The sequence below is a fragment of the Gobius niger genome, assembly GCF_951799975.1.
Source record: "Gobius niger genome assembly, chromosome: 18".
In the NCBI taxonomy this organism is placed as follows: Eukaryota; Metazoa; Chordata; class Actinopteri; order Gobiiformes; family Gobiidae; genus Gobius; species Gobius niger.
Window position 1 is genome coordinate 27,176,751 of NC_136869.1, and position 22,985 is coordinate 27,199,735.

Genomic DNA, 22,985 nt, shown 5'->3' on the forward strand with positions numbered 1-22,985 from the left:
AGAAAAGTCTTCTGAACGCACTGGTCTGCAGAGGTCCATCCACAAATGTTCAATCATGTTTAGGTTAGGAGACTGTGAAGGCCATGGCTGAACCTTCAGACTGCAGCTCTTGCTGTCGTCGAGCTGTGTTCACGATCATCACCCATTTGTAGAAGCCATTTGATTTTTTTACTTCAGCTTTTTCACAAACGGATGCGTTTTCCTTCAGAATCTTATTGCATCCATTATTGTACAATGTACCATGAATTCTTCCTTGTGCCATTGTGCCCAAAGAATGATGGATCCACCCCCAGGATCAACTCCTTTGCACTGTCCCCCTTCTTCTCCAAGTGCTTCTTCTCCAGTTGCTCATTCAGGCCAAAATGTTCTACAGTGGGATACAAAGGTCATCTCATAAATAAAAATTTAAAAAACAGCAACGGTTTTACTAGCATAACGTTTTTGGCACCCCACTATGTGTATGGATAAGAAGTGAGAGACCAGGCTGGTCAGCATTTCTGATTGGTGTGGACCTCCCTCTGCAGGCCCCTGTGGGTATGACACGATTTTTGCGCATCATAATCTTTACGAGGAGACTGAAATATGAACTGTTGAACGAACACAAGACTCATTTTAAACATATTGGTAGAAGTCTCAACTCTACAGAGCTAATGGATTTAATCACTTGCATGTAGGGCTGTGCAAATGTAAATGTGATTACGATTTCGATTACTAAACTGATAGCAAAAAGAGCATAATCAAGACCAAACCATTATTAAGGATGCCCTCACAGTTGTTCATTGGGTCATGTGCGGTTCATGGTAGAATATTGTCTCCATAACCCTGGCTGCTCCTTGTGTAGATCATCCAAAACTCATCATCTCATGAACAGGGCTCTACTCACACATGTATAGTGACTTGACTCATTTGTGGGCATAAATACTCGGACAGTAACTTTGACACAGACATAGAATGTTCTTGCTCAATTTACCAAACTCTTTTCAATATCTGTTTTCCGTCCAAACTAAGAGCTGTGGGTTGAGATAATTCCTGTACACAAACTGATTGTTTGTTCTGTAAACCTTGACAAAACACAGATTAATCTCCTGATCACTCGGCTGTGATCCTCGCGCTAACATAATGCTAACACCTCGCTAACACGCTGCAGTAATTGTGATCTAATGGTGCTCTTTGATGAGTGTGTGAGTGTGGCGGCTGTTATCACACAGCTGTTCAGGGACCCTTCAGTGTGCCGCTCCTGGCTCTGCTCCAGGATCCCCGTTCCAATCCAAATCAACTCCAGTGCTCGCTATTGGCAAATCCCGAAGTCTACGATTACGTTTGTAAGGTTTCAGGTACAGCGTTATTACTGTTTTTAAAGGTAATATGTGCAAAATCTACTTTTTTGAGTAGATTTTTGAATATAATAAATATCCTTTAAAAATAGACCTTTAAAGTATCATACAACACTGGAAAATGTGATCTCTATATGATGTCACAGAGAATTTTCTTTTTTTTTGAGAAGTTACAATTTCCCATGTAAATCTATTTATTTGGGAAATGTTGTGAATCGGATCGAATTCGATTTTAATAAAGGTCAATCACGATAATCGCGCGGTGCGTTTTAATCGAGGAGAATTGGCCAGTCCTGTCACATTCTGGAATAAATATGGACGACGCAATGCTGCAGCGCCTGTCAGGTCAATCCCAGGGAAACACTCGGCCCAAACAAACAAACAGGAAGCACAGGACGGCACATGCGGCACGAAGAGGAGAGGACCTGGTGCTTTTATGTGTAAAATCAGCTACAAAGTTGCGTTAACTCGTCTAAAGAGCAAAACAGAAGCACGTGAGGAGCCTCAGAGACCAGGACGCTCACGGGGATGAAGAGTTTAAACCTTCGAAGAGGATAAATGTCATCGCTGTGTGGACCATGTGGATTTGTTTTGAGGCTGCAGCCGTGGATTAGCTGGACTTCTAACAGTGAATTGTAAGTTTTGATCATCTTTTTTACTAATAAATGCGCGGTTTACTCATTTCTTTATGCAAATAAAGTTAGCGTTTCACTCCATGACGTCGTGGCCTTTTGAGGCTCTGCCCACAAACATGCGCTCGTTTTATCTGACATCCTTCAAACATTCACATTTTTTGGGTCTCCTTTGCAGATGTTTGTGTGTTGCAGATGTTTGTGTGTTGCAGATGTTTGTGTGTTGCAGATGTTTGTGTGTTGCTTGTCCAGGTGAAGGGGGGACATGGGGAGGTTTTTGTTTTGTTTTTGCTGCTGAGTTAGCTGCAGTTTTCAGTTTGGCCGCAGCGTCTATTTACAGACTCGTTTTTCTTTTAAACAAAAAAAGATCGATCAATATGGGGAAAATAATCGTGATTATTTTTTTTCCAAAATGGCCCAGCCCTGCCTGGTCATGTTGAAAATGTGCCCTGCAAACCAGACCAAACTTGTCCCACGATACCTTTGTCGTTTTCAAACCAGGGCAGCCCTCTGACTCCTCTCCAGTCTCTCCTCTGTCTGTGATTGAAGAGTTGTTGGAGAGGGGAGGCTGATGAGGAGGAGCTGCCTGTCCCCGGGATGTCCCCTCTCCTCGCCCCCCTCCTGTGCCCCTCTCCTCGCCCCTCCCTCACCTCATGTAGGCAGGGACTGACCTACCTCTTTGCAGGAGGCACTTTGCGTGGAGCTTTTTGGGGGACGGTGTTTCTTTCTTGAAGAATAGACTCTTGAGAGGGGGCTGAAATGTTTGCGTGTTTGTCGAGGTCCTTGGGGTTTGCAGGTTTTCCATCTTTAGTCCCACTGGAGACACGGGGAGATTTACATTGTTACAGGTAAAGATTTAAATGCCACTTTTCCTAATCGTGACTTTGATTCAGCAGCGATGCCTGACAGTAGCAGGAGCAGCCTTAAACAGAATGGATGTAGGGTATTAGAGCATATGGTGCTATGACGAGTGTGGCCCTCCAGCCCCTTCTCCATTATTAATCTTGGCAGGGTGACGTCCCGCTGTGATTGGTCGGTGTGACACCCCGGGCTGCTATGATTGGACAGTTGTGACTCATCACTCACAATTACCTATCCTATCAGCCACTTCCTGTACAGAGGCACTCTCACCGCACACTTAACACGCCTGCGCCTGATTAGTCCAAATGTATGACAAGTGTGGCTGTTACAGGGCTGATGGGGATGTCAGAGTAACCTGCCAGGAGATTTACAAAACACTGCCTAAAACCTTGGAATAACATGGAGTAACATGAAGTATTGCTGCATATTTAGGCTCTACTTTTCTCAAAATGTCTTACCGCATTGATTCTCAACCGGTGCAGCTTTGAGACCGACTGTGTTTAACAGATCAAGACATGGGCATTGTCACAGTCCATAAGGAGCCTGGTATTGGGATGGCAGATTTTAACTGAAAAGAAAAGAAAAGAAGATATAAGATCTTATCTTATATAAGATATAAGATAAGATATAAACAAAAAACAATAAAATAGTAAAATAGTGGTATGTTATGTACAATCACCACCAAGGAGTTTGTGGGGACAAAAGTATAAACAGTAAATATTAGCAGTATAGTATTAGCAGTGCAGGTTTACATCATAGTGCAAGTGGTTGATAAAGTGATTTAAATACAGGGATTATTGTGTGTATTTCTGCAAAGGGGTTCTTGCACATGTTACTTCAAAGTCTTGTTATACAGTTGGACAGCAGTGGGGATGAAGGACCTGCTCCTTCTTGCACTGAGGGTGTCTCACTGTGGTGTCTGCCACTGAAAGAGCTGCTCAGCTCCTCTACAGTCCCCTGCAGTGGGTGGGAGGTGTTGTCCATGATGGAGGTGAGCTTGGCTAACACCCTCCTGTCGCGCACCACCTCCACAGAGCCCAGAGCTGGCCCTCCTGACCAGCTGGTCCAGTCTGTTCTTGTCCCGCTCTGTGCTGCCCGGGGCTCAGGGCAGCACAGAGCGGCAGCGTAGTGGAGAGCAGAGGCCACCACAGAGTCATAAAAAGTCCTGAGCAGAGGCCTGCTCACTCCGAAGGACCTCAGTCTCCTCAGAAGGTGGAGGCGACTTTGGCCCTTCTTGTACAGGGCGTTGGTCCAGTTTATTGTTGAGGTGAACACCCAGGTACTTGAAACTGTCCACCTCCTCAATGTCCTCCCCCTGGATGTTCAGTAGTGTGTGCGGTAGTGGCTTCTCCTGAAGTCGATCACCATCTCCTTCGTCTTACTGGTGGTGTTGTGCTTATTGTTTTGAAGAAGTCATCCTGCAGATAGTGCTGTCCACCTGCTACTGCAAGCAGGAAGACCGAGCCAGAAACTGTTTAAATCAGCTGACCAGACACGTCACAGTAAGACCAACACCTGTGTGGAAGGCTGCAGATGTAGCCGAAAATGTCAGGTATGACATAACGCTCAGGTCTGGCTACAAGAACACATTGTCATTGTTACTGGAAGACCAAGGAACAATGAAACAAGGACGGGCGGCACGGTGGCGCAGCGGTTAGCGCGCGTGCTTCACAGCTAGAGGGTCTATGTTCGATTCCCACCTGGACTGAGCCTTTCTGTGTACAATAGGCCACGATGAAGGATGTGTCATAGTGGTGGTCAGAGGGATCACAACAGCGCTTCTGGAAACTGCACTCCGCCGAGTGTGGGCTGAATGTCCAATTGTCTCATGTAAAGCGCTTTGTAAATAAAGTTGTTCCTCTAATTGGACTATTAGCAATCCTCTTCTGGTCAGACCGGGCAGGAGATTGGACTTGACTCTCATTCATGTAACTGCAGTGGTGAAAGGTTTTAGGACCACTGCTTTAGATAAAAATAGCATACTCTAAACAAACTCAGAGCAGATTGAAACGTCCATCCCTCATACTTATACTTACCATAGATTTATTTCTCTGCGACCACCACAAAAGCAAAGACTTTTCGATGACTCAAAGCTGTCATTGAACCTTACCCGTGTCAGATGTAGATGACTGGGCCTGTAGGCAGACTCGTATTACCCATGTCAGATGTAGATGACTGGGCCTGCAGGCAGACTCAGTGCCTGAGCCAAGCCCAGGAGAAGGCCCCTGCTCGGGTTTGCCTCATCATCCCGGTTCACAAATAACGTTTCATGGTTTTTCCACAGCGTCTCATGAAATGTGCTGCTCTCATACGGAACCGCGGCCAGCTCTGAAGGGAAACTATAATCTTGGAGTGAGGTTTTAAACAAGTCTTTATTATCTCAATCTTCCGTGTTCTTTCCATCCATCAATCACCGGCCGCAGGTATGGTTCTCCAAACAACAGCGAGATTCCTGTGCTTTATATCAATACCACGCGGGCATATCAAAAGAGGCCACATAACAGCGCACGGCTTCAAAGGCCTTAATTGTAAACACATTTCCAGTTTCAGGTTCACATTCGGAGCCCACTTTTCAAGAGGCGTTTAATTCGGGCTTTGTTCCAGCTGCTCTGTTATCCCAATCAGTATAAAGTGCAACAATCTGGAGGTGTCACTGTAAAAGGCAAACATTCAGCGGGCCCAATTTCTCCCTCGGAAAAAAAAAGGTGTATAGGTTTTCAAAGGCCGGGGAAGAAAAGGAGGGCATATCGTTTAACAGCTGCAAGTGTTTGAGCGCGAGGATTATTTATACAGTACCCCAGCCGAGCGGCCACTCCATAAAACCCGAGATATCCACCGCGCCAAGGACAGTCCAAAGCAGCCCCAGAGCAAAGGATACAGTTCTGTTTGGACACAGTTCTAAGTACAAGACACTGTGACATAAAAGTGCAGTGCTTGACCGTGTTTGGGCGAGACACATTCTAAATTTAGATGGAGATAGAAATGTGAAGCTTTGGCTGTAAATTACTGAAGAAGAAAGTGCATTAAGGTTTTGTTTTATGTTTTCATATAAAAACAAGGCATTATATGTGTAAAAATGGTCATAGTCGTTTTTTGACGGCCAAATATTAATATTGGATAGAGCCAGGTTTAAGTTTATGATTTTATTTGTGCCATTATTAGTTCCAAAGACTGAGCACAGACTCTCGAACCCCAGAAGATCAAGAATAAACTAGACTTTCACGTTTTTTTTTTATGTGTAAAGAAACCACCGAGTGCGAGACTGGGCTTATCACGTTTTCAAGGAGCGCCCTCTGCATGTAGTAGTGGCAAACAAGCTTTCACTTCCAGCGAACAGCATGTAATCAAATCCATGGCGCCAAGAGACTGAGCGCAGAACAGCTCAGTCCCATTAACGGGTCCGCTGATGGATTCTGGGCTTTAAAAATGTGTAGGACGGTAGATCAGGAAGTGCCGATCGTGGTAGAAGTAAGATCTATATGAAACAGGATTACCCGAAAGTGAAGTAAAATAACATGCTTAAAGCTAAACGTCCATTTTGCATGGTTAAAGTTTGGGCCTTGTGAATGTTGTGTCTTTATGAGAATAGCTGATATATGCTGTGTGAATGCTCGAGTGCATTAGTATTACCATGCTCTCTGTGGGGTGGTGGTGTTTAACAGCTGGAGGTGGACCTTGAGTCACAGAACATGGAGACGTCCACGGACATCTCATTATCATCACTACTCCACTGTGGTGTTCCTACCACTGTGCAGCTGGGAAACTCACAAGGACTGATACGCAGTCTTCATTCTGCTCAGTGGACTGTTTGACCTGGATTATGTTTCTGTAGGTATACATTATTATAGGTAAACAATGCTATAACTAAATCATCCAAAAGGCATTTAAGAGCTTTGGATTAAACATTTACGCCACATGCAGGACATCATCATCATTCTGTCTTTTTTTACTGATTTTTTCTTTATACCAATATGACCGTGAGGTCAAAATTCAATCAAGGCGTCACATAAGTCGTACAAGTCACAGATTGAAGTACAGAACACAAAAACAAAACGAAAACAAACCTCCCCTCCCTCCCCTCCCACCCCATCCACCCATCCCACCCCTCCCTCCCCCCATTCATACAATTGATGCTGCAAAGATAAAAACAGAGATAGATGAAATAAATAAGATAAAACAATACAAAAAGGAAAAAATAAATAAATAAAATAAAAGAATTATTTTTTGTTTCTAACCTGTGAACATTGTACTGTGTCTTTGGCCATTTTGCCTGGATCATTATTATACTCTATAATACATGTTTTTATGTTGTCTCCTACACTCAACCATAGTTTAGTCGTAGTTTAAGGAGGTGATCCGAGGCCACAAACGTGGTCATCAGGTCACAAGTTAAAATTGAAACATGCAACACAGGTGATCTTAATAGTGTCACGTGTTACATGTAAATGGTCACATGGACATAAGTGACCGCCCACAAAAGAATACATACACATACACACAGTAAATAACATTGTATAAAGAGGAAGAAGACATACAGGAGATAACGCTCACGGACAATGACAGCCGTAGTGGAAGCTCAAGTACAAAGAAGAATATGTTTAAAACACAATGAACATTTGCACGTTTAAAATTCAGAGTCCGAAACATGTGTAAAAGCTCCCACACACAGCACATTTTTAGTGCATGTTTTTTAAATTCCGAGTACACCACATGTGGAAAGGCACCAACACACAACAAAGAGGCGCAGGAAAACACTCTAAAGGAAAACCGAAAAATCTATATCTTTGTTAAGGCCAGGATGAATAGTAGCTTTTAATGTATCAATCCAATAAGTTTCTCTTGGTGAAAGTGTTCTGAGTCGGTCTCCAGCTCTGTGAGTGTTTTTCATCATATCAATGACAATGACCATGACTTGCAGTTGGCTGATATTGCATTGACTGGAGAGCTTGAAGTGTTGAGCCATTGGATCATTAGGATTAGCAGTCCTGTTGGCATATTTGTGTTCTGAAAAGAAACCACTGGGTCTTCTCTTTGTTAAATCAATATAGAAACCACACATGCAGTTTAAATGACTAGTTTGCGAAATGCCGGCACAGAGATTCTTGTGCCCTGAGAATCTTTGAAGGTGGTACTTTTATTAATGTGTGAGCAGTCGTTATATGAGGTGCATCAGGAGGTGCCAACCGGAGACCTGGAGCTTTATTTCATTTGCACATATTAGTAATCCTTCATATTCAGTCAGTCTCCCTCTTACTCAAACACCAGCCCACACGCTGATATAGTACGACACTATTCCTCCAATTCACCGATTTGCCAGTGTCGCAGACCATTTCCAAACATTTCATCTGCTGCTCCTTTCACCAGAGCAAAAGAGAAAGTGCACCCTCTGCTGACATTCTGTAAAACTACATGTAATTACATTTGTATAACAAGATTGTGAATGCTTTGTATGTTAGGCTTTGACAACTACTTTACACATCTTAAGGAAACAAGGTTTCTAATCTGCCTCTATGGCCGTTTGGATCATCACCCACCGCTCACAACTTTGTGTCACATTAGAAAGCATTTCATGCCACAAATGCTGACTTCAGATTTTGTAAAAGGATAAGAATGTGCCTACACAAGGGCTGCACATTATGAAAAAAAATGTACAGTGGTCCTCGCTATAACGCCACCTAACGCGGCCTCGCTCTTTCGCTGATTTATTTTTAGTACAATTTTTATGCTTTTTTACAGCGTATGAACGGCATACGCACATTGTGTTCTGCGTCCTGACTGGCTAATCGCAGAGTGAGCCTCCTCTCGTTGCATAGAGGATCTTTGTGTGTCGTCAGCGCACACACTGCAGTCATAGGCCGGGCAGGAGCAGCTCCAACTCCGCGTTTACTTTCTCTAAACCTTTCCGCGAAAATAAACACCGCTAGCATGTGGCGCTCGCCTCAGCTAAACACTCGCCTTCTGAAGCTGGAACTGCTACGATAAAACTTCGTAGCTACGATTGTCTCGTAGTTTGAACAACCGCACAGCGGAGACGAGAGCAGCTCACCATGTTTCCATCCCCACCTCTGTGATGTGAATCTGATAATCTTATTACACAAAAAAAACACGCAGTGTTCACGAGGCATAAGGGAGAACCTGTGTGAGAAATAAGTGAGAAAAGTGTATAAAGTGTGTGGTGAGGGGTTTTACAGTTTTAAAACATATAGAATTGTAAAAAATAAAGATGACTACTTTGTGGATTTCATTTATTGCGGGAACACTGTATTGCCATATTTGAAGACTGTCTTTTTTTTATTGCAATAACAATATCAATGCAATATTTTACTAAACCATCACAGTACAAACTGAGCTTGTATTATCCAGGTGTGTTAACATTTTTATGCGACCATGTTGTTATAATATGGATATGGATCGGTTCAGTGTTGAAGTGATCTGATGTGAGAGGAAGCAGAGTGATGTAAATAAGTGTAAAGTGTGATACAGGTCACAGCGGACATGTCTTTAGAGTGCAGAAACAGACTGAGGACACAGGCCTGAGTCCAGCCGCGGGGCCTTTCATGCTCCGCTGGCTCATCCTCCAGCAGAGCCACATACACACCCCACAGAGGCACAGCAGGAGCCTGGCTGCACACTGAGCTCGTATCAGAGCGGATACTGTGCCTTTAGGCTGGAGCTGGATGTGGCAGACGGGCTAACAGCACAGAGGCTAACGTGATGCTAAAAGAGTAATGGCTAACTGGGCTAACAGGGCGCACAGCTAACACGAATCTTATCTGACACTGGGTTAATGGGACAAAGGGCTAAATGGATATGGGACTAATGGGACACTTTAACAGTATGTTAAAGGACACATGTGAGACAAGCATGTGTGTTGACACGCTGGATTGTTGCCATCTGTTGTCCCACACCTGCACTCACCCTCACAATCACACTCCTTCTCAGGGGACACTGCCTTCTTAGTGGTAGGAGAAATTAGAGCACTTGGAGGAAACCACCACAGACACGGGGAGAACATGCAAACTCCAGACAGACAGGCCCCACCTGGCCCAGGGATCAAATCCAGCCACCGTGCCACCTAGATCTGATTCAGGATTGATTTGATGAAGTAACAGGGCACAGGCCAAAAGCATAGCCTGGTTCACCTCTGCTCTCTAAAAAAAAATCATCTCTATTAAAAGTCATTTTTAACAGGATATACTGGGAATGAGGTCATACTCCGGAGAAGGATCTTGGCAACTTGAGCTGGAGACCAGGAAGTTAAAGGCACTGCTGTGGATTGATCAGATTTGGAACAGTGCAGCAGGCGCTTTAGACATTCACAATCACAGCTGTTATAATCAGCATCTTGGCCCAATATTAATCCCAATCATACAAACATTTGTTATGTCATTCTTAGAAGAGGTCGTTCACATGCAACTCATCTTAGTTTGGACACACTGGGGCCATGATGTCTACATTGAGCATGTGCAGATAATAATATTAATAATGACTCATTATCATGAAGCTGTACCCTGGTAAAGAACTCCTTTGTGCTTACTGAACAGGGCGATTTATTATCCACAGACAACTGGAATTAAATAGATTGCATTTTCCTGTACTTTTCTGTCTCAACAATGACAGAGAGTGAATTGTCCTTTCCTGGATGGTGTGCCACATGTTTAGTATTGGCTACTGTTCTTCTCCATCAACATGAAGCAGAACACGTTCTGTTCTGTTCTGAGGTGAATTTACGATTCAGACGTCGCAGGACTAAAGGAAAAGTTGCGGAGAGGCTGCAACAACAGAGCTTTTTCCCCAAACCCGTTCTGTGTGGTGTTGAATGTGATGAACAGCGCGTGGATCACCTGAGCCAAATCGTGGTCAGAGACAGTATTTACGCTGATCGTTCTGTCCGGCTTCCCCGACACTGCGGCTCGGTGATCGGTTTGAAAACGTGATGACAGGGATGTTTTGCTTTCACTTCAGCAACTGTTACATCATTTTAGTTCACAAAAGTATTCCACGTGTAATGGTCCGCTGATTGAGATCTAGATAAGCCCGTCTTAAATTCACACCAGCCCGACGCACTGTCGCTGTTTGGGAGCAGGGCGAGTCTCTGCTCAGGTCTCCTCTTGTCTGCCCCGTCCCACCTGATCAGAGCAACACTGGAGCGACCTGAACCCCTTACTGAGCTGACAGTTGCACAGTCCGGGTGCCCATAATGTTTGTAGCGTACGTTTATGGCGTTGGTTTCTCACTTCTCTTTCTATAGTTTCTCACGTACGAAGGCCATCTGCCGTTGACATTTTTTTGAGGATAACTGTGAAAACCCCTACAACTGAAGCATATCCATCCTTGAATAGTCTGTCAAATGTATGCCAAATGTACAGTATAGATGTAAATAAAGTTCTCCTGACATCTAGACTCTCCAAACGGTTTATGTCCACTTTTTGATCGATCTTAAACTCTCCAACAAAAGCTGCATGTCATGTCTCTCCTCTGTCTGTCTTCCAGTTGGTGTCAGGTCGGCGCTCAGAATGAAGAGTCTTCAGTTCCGGACCATCGCCCCGAAGGCCCCAGCCGCTGTGCCCTCTGTGTCCCCCGCGCTCCTGTCCTGCCAGCCCCCTTCTGCTCTCCCTGAGGCCAGCACCGCCTCCTGCCCCAAATCCATCATCGTGCCCACCCAGAACTATGCACTCATGCAGATAGCAGGCCAGGATGGCACTTTCTCCTTGGTGGCCCTACCTCCTTCTGTGTCATCCCAAACCCCGCAGCAACAGCAGCAAACTCCGAAGAACCTCAAGCTCCCCATCCCCAGGTACCAGGCAGCTCGGAGTAAAAGCGCCCCCGATAAGGCCAAGACGCCGCCGGCTTGCAAGACCAAAGTCACGCCCAAGGTGGCAACGGGGACTCAAACGAAACTCCTGCCCAAAGCACCTAAAGAGGAAAGTTCCGATCAGCTTCTTTTCATCGACCAAGCCTCCCCTGACCTCTCGGTGACTGCGCTGCTGCCGGAGAACGCCGTACTATACCCTGGTTCTCAACTGGATCCAAAAGCGGACCCCACAGATCGCGTCGTCCATAATATCCAGTACCCCAATCCTGGCATCAAAACATCACCCGGGAAACCTCCGGAGGAAAGTAAGACCGCCATGCAGCTGTGCCAGTCTAAGCCATCGAGCAGCATCACGGTCCTGTCCCCCGCCATCTTCAGCAAAGCCGTGCAGATCATCCCGTCTCCACCCAAGGGCAAACTGCCCATCCTTCCCTATTCCAAAATCAAGAACAGTCTCATCCCAGCAGCCAAGCTAAAGTCGATGACGCCGGAGAAGAAGAATTTAGGAAGTCCGCCGCTCCGGTCCAGCCCCTCCGATTCCACTTCCAAGACCATGCCGGTAGCTGACAAACCCGAAACCACTCAACAGCCTCAAGTCAGAACCGCTCTCGTCCCCATTTTAGGGCCTCTGCAGAAAGCTCCGGGCAGGAAGCGAGGCCGCAAGAGGAAGACCATGGAGGACATTTTGGCGTTCGAAGCGAGGAAAAAAAGATCGCTGACGTTCTTTCGAAGGAGGGTTCCCGAGAAGCCGCCAGCCGCTGTCCCAAACAAGCCGAAAGAGGTGGAAATTTCGAAGAAGTACCGCAGCATTCGGCCCAAGCCCATGTTAGTGATGGAGACCGTCCCTCAACTCGTCAACATCCCCGCCCTCCAGCCAGATGGCCAGGACAAGGAGCTGGCACTTGGCCCGCAGACAGCCAACGCTTTAGGCAACCCTCCGCCGCCCGCCCCGGTCAGCCTGCACCTGAGGGGGGCGTCCCATTCGAGGCTCCACCGCTGTCCCACCTGCAGCCGCTGCTTCCAGTTCAAACACCACCTGCAGAGCCACATGAACAGCCACACCAACAGCCGGCCCTACGCCTGCCCCGTGTGCCGCAAAGCCTACGCGCACTCGGGCAGCCTGAGCACGCACATGAAGCTGCACCACTCGGAGGTGCGGCCGCGGAGGGCGCTCTGCTGCGAGTTCTGTCACAAGGCCTTCGGGTATGTGGGAGTCTACTTCAGCCACCTGCGCGAGGTGCACAGGGTGGTGCTGACCGTGGAGCCCTCCATCAGCCAGCACGAGGACACGCCCACCATGGAAGGGTGAGATTGGCACTATTGCGGTTGGAATAAGGGAGAAATGGGAAGAACAGGGATGACAGTGGCTCAGGTGGTAGACTAGTGCCCTCATAACTACATGGTTGATGGTTTAATTCCTGCTCTGACCAGTGTGTCCTACAACTGTGTTCTTGGGCTACTAACCAAAAGCAAAAGCCAAAAGTTCCAGCCCCATAAGAGCGGCTCGATTATGGCACAAATAATCATCAAAATGTTTTATTTTATCATTTTAAGCATAATTTAACCCTACATTATTATATATGATTATAAATATGATTGAACTGTGCAAAATCCCATGATCTGTTTAAACAAATATTCTGACAGTTTAATGTAGGACTGTGTGGGCTTCCTTTCACTTCGAATAATTCTTTTTTTTGGTGGATGTTTGTCACATTTAATTGAAGGAAGCCATTGAGCAGTACTCTTTTCTCTATCTCAGGACTTCAGAATGTGGGGAAGAGGAGCGCGAGGACCCGGTGGAGCTGCAGATCAAGTGCGGCCGCTGTCAGGCCATCACGCCGACCTTCGCCGACATGAAGATGCACCTGCGGCACGTGCACGGCGAGGAGCTGCCCGTCCCGGAGGGCGAGGCGCCGCGCTCGGGGAGAGAGGCGGAGGACGAGCTGGTCAAGCACGCCGCCCACTACTGGAGACAGCTCAACCACAAGCGCAACCTGGTCAAGTGCGGGAGCTGCGACGAGGAGTTCTTCTCCTTCTCCAAGCTCAAGAGGCACGTCATGTCCCACCACCTCAGCCGGGACGGGGAGGGCGGCGGGGGGTTGTCTCCGGACAGCGACGGTGCGGGGTTGGGGGTGCTCGCTGCCAAGGCGGGTCTGAACTGCGTGCTGTGCAGGGAGGTGTTGGACAGCAGAGACGGTGTGCTGGAGCACTGGAGGAGCAGGCACCACTGTGAGCAGCCCGGGCTCCTCTGGGACGCCCTGAGCTCCTACTCTGGACAAGAGGAGATGGATGTGGACACACCGCACCCAAGCCCACACTCTGCCTCCTGTCCTCACTAGTCACCCTGGCCACACTGGTCATCCTCTCATCCTGCCTCCACTCATCCTCCAGCCCACTCTCGTCATCCTGCCCACCTCTCTTGACCACACTAGTCCCCATGCCCATACTAGTCATTCTGCCCATACTTATCCTCTCCTGCCCGCCCTTGTCCCCTTGCCCACACTAGTCCTACTGCCTCTCCTCTAGTCCTCTACCTTCCCACACTCATCATCTCATCCTTCCCACAATCGTCATCTGCTCCTCCCCACTGATCTCCTCTCATCCTGCCCACACTCATCATCCGCACCTTCCCTCCCTCGCCATCCGCTCCTGCCCACTGCCCACCTCCCATCCCGCCCACACTAGTCATCCTCTCTTGCCCACACTCGTCCTCTCCTGTCCTGTCCTGGCCTTGGCACAGAGCCTCCACTCTGGCTCCTCTCTCAGTTCCTCTCAGTTCCAGCAGCAGTGTCTCCACAGGTCATTTATCAGTTACCGGCGCATTGTTCTCTTATGGACTTTTGTTCCTTTCCAAACATTGAGCATCTACTACGGAAAAAGATGAGGCTTATTTAGTCGCCTTTTGAATTCCTCTGTCACAGGTTCTGTTATGGAGCCTGTCAAATGGCCTCTAGGGGGCAGCACAGTGCAGTTCTGTGTTTCTTCTTCTAAACGTTGGTATATTTGATTGACAGCATTGATTGCATTGTCACATGGAATATTTCAAAAGTCAAAAACCGAATGATAAAATGCACCACTTCTAACTTGATTATCTCAGAGGTTTTAAACATTGTTCTCAATCTATATTCAACACTCTCGGCCAAACAAACCCACCAATAAAATATAAGCACATGATATGAAGGGTCCTGATTGGTCTGTACTTCCTAAAGTAGGCGGGAGATAAAACACAGTATTTTCATTTGCTTTTTGAGTAGCAGCAGCTAAAATATAATCACTTTAACCCGGATAAATGAAAAAATTAATATTTTTTTGCGATAATTTTGAACTGAAGCCTTTGGGAAACACTGCTGCCGGTCTACAGCACAGTCCTTCAACTCAGAGGAGACTTTCTTTCATGTTTCAACTATAGATTCACGTTGGATTGCACTGTTTTTGTTTCGAGGTACACTGTGGTGGAAGCTTTATTATTTTCTTTGCTTATTTAATGTCTGTCAAAGGTAACTTATTACGCAGACGGAGCGGTCTTTTCTCAGTTTCAGTTACACTTGACTGATGTGGGTTTTTTGTCCTCACCAATATGTTGAAAGTATTACAGTAAAGTGCATATGGCAGGTCGTCATGTTTTCAACCGATCTGATGGGAAAACGGCTTTTGTAAATGTTTGTCAGTGACGTGTGGTCAGGGCAGGCGGTCAGTCACGAGGAGAAACTATCCCAATTTTTAAAATAATTACAGAATGTGACTTTTTTTTGTCAGCTTTGTTTTGAACACACACTGACCTGGGCACGTTCTTTCTCGCTCTGCAGCCATTTCTCCTCCAAAACATCAAATACATTTGGAAATGGTTTGTCAGGGGCAAAAGACAAAGAATCTAGTGCATGAACGAGCGCGTTAAACATGACAGTGTGAAAGTTTGAAAGTGCCATATTTGAAAAGACCTCACTGCCCCTGGTGATGTGTAGGGGGCGCTGTGCCTGTGCTGCACTGTTCTTTTGTATTTCACTGCACAGTTACAAAAATAAGGAATGTTTGAAAAGAAGAAACTGTGCCGAAATTAAGGCCTTATATGTCATTAAAATATATTCACTTGGACTTAAACTGGCATTAAATCTAAAAATCTTACAAGTTACGACGTTGCTCGATTCTATTCTAATTCTGCTGCAGAAGTTCATCAGAAATACACAAACAATGGTCCAAAACACAATCAGTTTTTGGTTGAAATTGTGCACAATTATTTACAGAATGTTTGCTAATTTTGAGAAAAGAAAAATGCCCAGATTTTTTGTGGCATTGGTGGCATTAAACATGCAGCAGACAGGCATGAACATGTTATGAAAAAGTCTTAAAGTTGTATAAACCCTGAACGTGCACAGCCACCAGAACGTGCACGTTGCCGACTGTAACCCTTGTCGCACGTCACTGATATTTATCAGTTTTACACCAGTGGAGTGATTATTAAACTAAAGTAACGGTTCTAGAAAAGGATCAAAACCAAACGTCACCAAAAGTCTTGGTCAGTATTTGTTTTGGTGAAGTGGCTGAACCTTTGGGTTGAACTGTGTAACCTGTACTATGCACTTTCCATTAGGGATGAGCCCATGATGAGGAAACGATTGATTCAAGTCCTACACATTGGTACCTGTTGCTCTGGCCAGTTAAGTATAGTGATGATGATGATGAAGGTCTGCAGCAGAGGGCTGGACCAGAGCGAAAACACAAAGGGCTTTTCCTTTCACAAAGAAGGGACTCCAGCTGCAGTCCGTCTGAGCATTTGAAAAAACATGTACAATAAGCTATACGTTTCTGTTGCCTTTACTCGCCAATTCAAGAAAAACACAAATGTGTCTAAAGATGTAATATTTTGATGGTTTATTTAAATCCTTTGTATCCACGTTACCCACACAAGTGTATTTATGTATTTATGTTTATTTGCCACTGGGGAACATTGAGCTTTTGTTTCCATCCCACCCTAAAACAATGCAGGTATGTTCACAACAATATTCCAGAACCAGCTCAAATGTATTTTTCATGCACATGGTGAAATGGAACAGTGTCTGTAACTGTGGATTACAGCTCGGAACGAAGGCGACTGTTTATTCAGAATGACAGTATATACAAAATTATTTACCAAATTGTCTATTTTTCCATGATTCCAGACGGGTATCCTAAGTTTTTGAATCAAGCTAACTCTGGGTGGTTGTATCTGCCGCCGTACGGACCCTGTGGCTGACCCGTGACCTCACTGGCTGACCCGTGACCTCACTGGCTGACCCGTGACCTCACTGGCTGACCCGTGACCTCACTGGCTGACCCCGTGACCTCACTGGCTGACCCGTGACCTCACTGGCAGACCCGTGACCTCACTGGCTGACCCGTGACCTCACTGGCTGACCCGTGACCTCACTGGCTGACTTGTGACCTCACTGGCAGACCCGTGACCTCACTGGCAGACCCGCGACCTCACTGGCTGACCCGTGACCTCACTGGCTGACCCGTGACCTCACTGGCTGACCCGTGACCTCACTGGCAGACCCGTGACCTCACTGGCTGACCCGTGACCTCACTGGCTGACCCGTGACCTCACTGGCTGACCCGTGACCTCACTGGCTGACCCGTGACCTCACTGGCTGACCCGTGACCTCACTGGCTGACCCGTGACCTCACTGGCTGACCCGTGACCTCACTGGCTGACCCGTGACCTCACTGGCTGACCCGTGACCTCACTGGCAGACCCCGTGTGGCCTCGGACTGATGCGGTCACGGCTCTGCACAGTCCACGCCTTCGTCTGAGCGACACCGCTAACTTGAACCTCTGTGCAGGGCAGAGCTTGGACACGAGCCTCGGTGTCATCTTCTTGTAGGCGGGGCTTCTGGGATAGACTTGTTGAGTGTGTGTGTCGTGTACTATGTCAAGGGTTTGTCCGCACTTGTGATTGTACAAGTGAAGTGCAGTTGTGACCCGGGGCCTGGCCACACTTACCACCACACCTTCTATGCATTTAGGTCTTCTTCTTCTTCTTTGCCGAAGTGTTAGAGAAGCGACTCGCCCTTTCCAAAGATGATTGGTAGCCTGTCCGGAGTGTGTGCTGACGGTGTGTACCGGACATGTTTGTGTGTAGGACTCCATCAGGGCGGCGGCTGTGAAAGGGCTTTGGGAATGAGACCTAGGCCGGGGACACACTCCAGCAGGGATGGCAGAATGGTGGACTCTGGACCTGAGCGTAAATCCCCTCAGTCGAGCAGCAGCATGTTCTGTTTCTCTGCAGCTGCATCTACAGCCCAGAGGGACGGGAAGAGAAAGTACTGTCCCTCTGCTCCTCGACACCTTTCATTTTGTTCAAAACAGTCGAGGAGTGACTGAAATACAGCTCGCGAGATTGTCCTGATTATCTAATAAAATATGCACGCGATCGTTAACCGCAAATAGTGCCGCTATTTGAAAATGAGCAGCGATCCGGTTTGAACCTGGACTAAACCAGGACTACACCAGGTCTAAGCAGGCCTCATTTTACTTCACGTAGGAATTCTGCTGTTTAGGAGCTAAAATAAGTTAAAGCAAGTTAATAAAAATGTTTGCTAGACAATTCTTTTTCAAAATAGACCTGGATGAATTTAATTCAAGGCCCCTGACCTCGAGGGTGGGAGGGCAGCATGGTGCCTCACAGCTAGGAGGTCCTGGGTTTGATCCTGCGTTGAGACGAGGCCTTTCTCTGTTTGAATGGTTCTCGCTGTGTTGAGTTAAAGGGACTTTTAGAGAGTTTAAAAATTTTTCCTCCCCCTACATGTTTCAACCATGTCCTAATGTGCAGAACGAGCTCAGACCTGTTCACCACAGCTGCCTCTAAAATCCTGCACTGTCACTCAGAAAGGTGTTGAATCGGGTCCGAAGTGCCGTCATGCACGAGCGAAATAAATGTCAAACTTGCATCTAGCCCCTTTAAATCAAATAATTGAGTGTGTTTGTGAGTGTGACTGTGGGGACGTGTTTACATGTATGAGTCTCTATGCAGTGATTACAGTTATAAGAGCTGTAGGCCACATGTAAACGCAGTACAGTGAGAAAACAAAACATGCTAATGATGCTTTTATAAAACTGGACTTCATGATTAAAGTTGCCCCTAACAATGTAAGGGAAGCAAAGTGCATTTTTAAGCGGACGCACTGCTCGATGGTGTCAGTGGATGGTCCTTAGAGACTGTTGCCACGGTGCAGTCACTTCCTCTACACCTGCTTCTGCGCACTAATGATGAGGCGTCAACAAACCCATTTGGAACAAACGCCGCTGTGTGTCCAACCTGCTTTATATACACTGGCAGTTGGAAGGGTCTCAATGTCATGAACCGATTTTGGGGATATTGTAGCTTTCAACTCGGTTATTTGACGATATATATATACTGTATACGTGAGAAGCCTGGAAACCTCATATTTGACACTTACCGATAACATTTTTTTAACTTCAACAATACTTGGTTTTCGATACGATACCTGAACGATACCTATACTAAGTAATCTTGACATCTCGAACCAGAAAACGTGTGGAAGATCAGCAAGTTTACTCAGGTTCATCTCCAATGTCAAGAAATGGGGAACAATTTGGGGGAAGTTCAGAGAAATTGTGGCAAAAATAAGGGAAAATTGTGGAAGAAAAATGTGTAAAAACAGATTAGGGATACATGGGGGGAAATAAGGAGAATTTTTGCAATAAAAATAATGGGAAAAATTAGGCCAAAAGAAATTGGGAACATTTGAAAGGGGGAAAGAAAATTATAATGGGGGGGAAATGATTTATTTGAGCAGAAACATCCATTCACTTTCGATACCAAACGTAACTTCCGATACCACGCCGGTGTGTAACCGTACCCAGCCGTACTTCCCGATGCACATCTCGCTTTGGCCTGGAGCAGAGGGCGGGTCCAAAATGAGCGCTGATGGGCCCTGGTCTCCCACGTTGCAGACCATGACAGTGGAGCGAAGGCCTCTCGGCGAGTGTGTCCCCGGTTTAAGTCAGCTCTGTAGCGGCTCACAGGCTGGTTTAGAGAAGCAGGGCTGGGATGAGGGTTTGGAGAATCTGATCCACGTGTAGCCAGGCCTTACGAGTGAGTCCTCAGTTCGGTCCAGTCCAATATGCTATTTTCTATGTCACTCTACGAGTCCAGCGGTCTTTAGTGCACCTTTAGTACCTTGCTTGCTGCTGGCTCTGAGACGTTTGTAATGTTTGCTAACGTTCTAATATGCGATGCTTGTTTCCTGGTTTGAAGTCCACTAGTACATGACTGTTGTCTGTTGTCTTTGATATGAAGATAAAAAAAAGAAAAGAAAATCACAGGGTCAAGTGAATGTACGTGAATGTTTAAAAAAAAGAAAAGAAAAACTACCAAAAGTATACAAACTTTATGCTATATAGAGTGAATCTATAGATAGATTTCTAGAGCTATTGAGATGAATTCATATATATATAATATATATATATATATTTCCATAGAGTACTTAGCTGCTGTGTGCTGTCCAGTGGAGGTTTAAGCAGAGTTTTATGATGAGTAAAAGCCATGTGAGCTGCCCTTCTGTCTGTCGAAGCACAGGGCCCAGATCCCGACACCATCCAGGAGGTGGCAGCAGTAAGGCGCAGACTCACTCCTCAGATAGAAGAAGAAGAGAGATGACTGTTAGCACAAGTAACACGCCACTGTAGCTGTTCTCAGATGTGTCAGTGTCAGAAAAGACTGAATGTTTGTGTAGTGACTGCTGTGAACCTAAACCTGATGTTTATCAATAAAATATATGCTCTGACTGTACCTGTGCGTCTTTCATGACCTTTTACAGGAAACGTATCACGTATAGTCCAAGTATGTGCCGCCTGCAGAGGGCGCTCCAGGCCAAAACCCTGACTGACCCAGACTCAGTCTTCACTATTTCATAAAACTGGTGATTGGACATGACGAGATAACTCCTGAGGATCAGGTCATTTGTTTGAAACGTTGTGATGTTTAGCCGTATTAGCTTTGTTTTCTCCAGTCATTCAGGGTTCAGTGGTCAGCACTCACTATCACTGTCCCATGTTCAAGAAATATTGATCATGTGATGTTAAAAAGTACAGAAATACTGTTTTAAAGTAGGAAGCAAATGTTATATTTGATATGAATCGAAAAATATATCGTTCATATTACTTAAGATTAGCCTGATAAACCACACCCACTTCTTTCTGCGTGAAAGAAGGAGGGTCTGACCACACACGGTAAACAAGTTGCTGATTGGTCAATCATGACCGTCACAGAGAAATGACACGGTGACGTCACTCGCTGCAACACTATGTTACAGTTCAATTAACATTAACATTAACATCAGCCAAAGCTAATCATGGATGAAGTAGTCCAGAGGATTTTGCCTCCGCGTGAGTTTCTATCCAGGTCATATTTTGTGACACAGCTGTCGCCACGTCCGCTAAATGCTAATTAGTTTATTTCACTGACAATCTGTGCGCGTTAGTCCCGCCCCTTCAAACTGCTCCATGACCAGACTAACGCCCTGCGTGGAATGGACAGGGAATAGTATGGCAGAGCCAGGCAGCTCTGTGATCTGTGAAGGGGGTGTGGCCTGAATGTGTTGTGCATGTGCAGCAGAGTGCACAGCGCTGCAGAGGTATAGCCCCAAACTTAGGCGATGTTCTCTCTTTTAAATACAGTTACATGAAAAGTTGCACGATCCAAGTCTAGTTGCACAAAATTAACATGTAGATTTTCTAAGTGGATAGATCAGGGCACTTTTATAAGGTGTAATAACCAGTGTTGGGAAAGTTCATTTCCTACATGAACTAGTTCAAAGTTAAGTTCACAAATTTCAAAATGAACTAGTTCGTTCATAGTTCATAATTGTTCATGCTTAATAGTTCGTTCATGGTTCCAAAAATGAACTAGTTCATAGTTCTTTTTTTTTTTTTTTTTGCTACGAGCTATTATTCAGGCATGAAAAAGGTGAGAAGTACAGTATCTTCCTCTCTCAGGGAAATATTTTTAAAATCCATATCTTAAAGCAACAATCTGAAGTATTTTGAGATGCATTTTTGCCAACCTTGGGAGAGCTGGAGAAAGTTGACTTCAGCCATGAGTCAAAAATATCATGGCCTCCTCACTTAGTGTTAAAGCTCTTTATGTCAGCCTGTCACTGTTTTAGGAGTGGATTTTGGAAATCTTTGCTAATCATATTTTGTTTGTTTTTTATTTTTTTAAAGTTTATTTTTAAATTCTTAGTGGAAAATGAAGTTACAGATATTCAATTGCATTTGTGTTGATTTGTTAATTTATCATGTGAAAAAAAAAAAATTTTAGGAGCTAATTTGTAGTTTAAAAAACTTTAAAAAAAAAAACTTTGCGTGCGCAAATGAGTGCGCACGCGGAGCAGAGGAGTTTGGAGCGACAGACGTTACACAAGGGAAACTCGCTTCGTAGCCTCACACTGTGGCTGCTCGCGGGCACCGTGCGGACCCGCTGGTTACCCGTGTGCAGGGCCTGTGCCAGGGCCATAAACAGCAGAGTTCACCCCCACAGACAGTGATGTACCTGAACGCGTTCATTGAACGAAAGTTCATGAACGCGTTCATATTTTGGGCGAACGTGAACTGAACGCACTGGATTACTGCCTGATGAACGAAACCATGAACGCGTTCATTCTGGTGTCTGTGAACAGCATTTCCCGTTCTTTTTACGTTCGTTCATTATGGTGCCAGATTTCTTATATCTGTGGTTTAAGACCGCGGATCAGTGAATATAATTATAAAACCCCGCCGCGCCGTCAGAGTTTACCAGCGGCTCTAAACTCTGGCGGGTCCACGGTGTAGCTCGCGCTAGCTCCGCCTCCGCGCCCACGGCCCGACTGTGTCCAGTTCTGTGGGGGTGAACTCTGCTGTTTATGGCCCTGGCACAGGCCCTGCACACCGGTAACCAGCGGGTCAGCACGCTGCCCGCAGCAGCCACAGTGTGAGGTTACGAAGCGAGTTTCCCTTGTGTAACGTCTGTGGCTCCAAACTCCTCTGCTCCGCGTGCGCACTCATTTGCATAAAGTCACAATGCGGAGTTTTTTAAACTACAAATTAGCTCCTAAAATTATTTTTTTTTCACATGATAAATTAACAAATCAACACAAATGCAATTGAATATCTGTAGCTTCATTTTCCACTAAGAATTTAAAAATAAACTTAAAAAAAATAAAAAACAAACAAAATATGATTAGCAAAGATTTCCAAAATCCACTCCTAAAACAGTGACAGGCTGACATAAAGAGCTTTAACACTAAGTGAGGAGGCCATGATATTTTTGACTCATGGCTGAAGTCAACTTTCTCCAGCTCTCC

The 22,985-nt window shown here is 45.7% G+C and overlaps 1 protein-coding gene across 1 annotated transcript in view; it reads left to right on the forward strand.

Annotated features, from left to right (window-relative positions):
* Window positions 1-14,216, forward strand: part of znf438 (zinc finger protein 438) — a 90,236-nt gene extending 76,020 nt beyond the window's left edge. The window contains exons 4-5 of the mRNA XM_079575932.1: window positions 11,321-12,947; window positions 13,402-14,216. Coding sequence (XP_079432058.1) covers window positions 11,344-12,947; window positions 13,402-13,981 — 2,184 coding nt within the window. The 5' untranslated portion in view covers window positions 11,321-11,343 and the 3' untranslated portion in view covers window positions 13,982-14,216. The remainder of the gene's footprint in view (window positions 1-11,320; window positions 12,948-13,401) is intronic.
* Window positions 14,217-22,985: the final 8,769 nt, after the last annotated feature.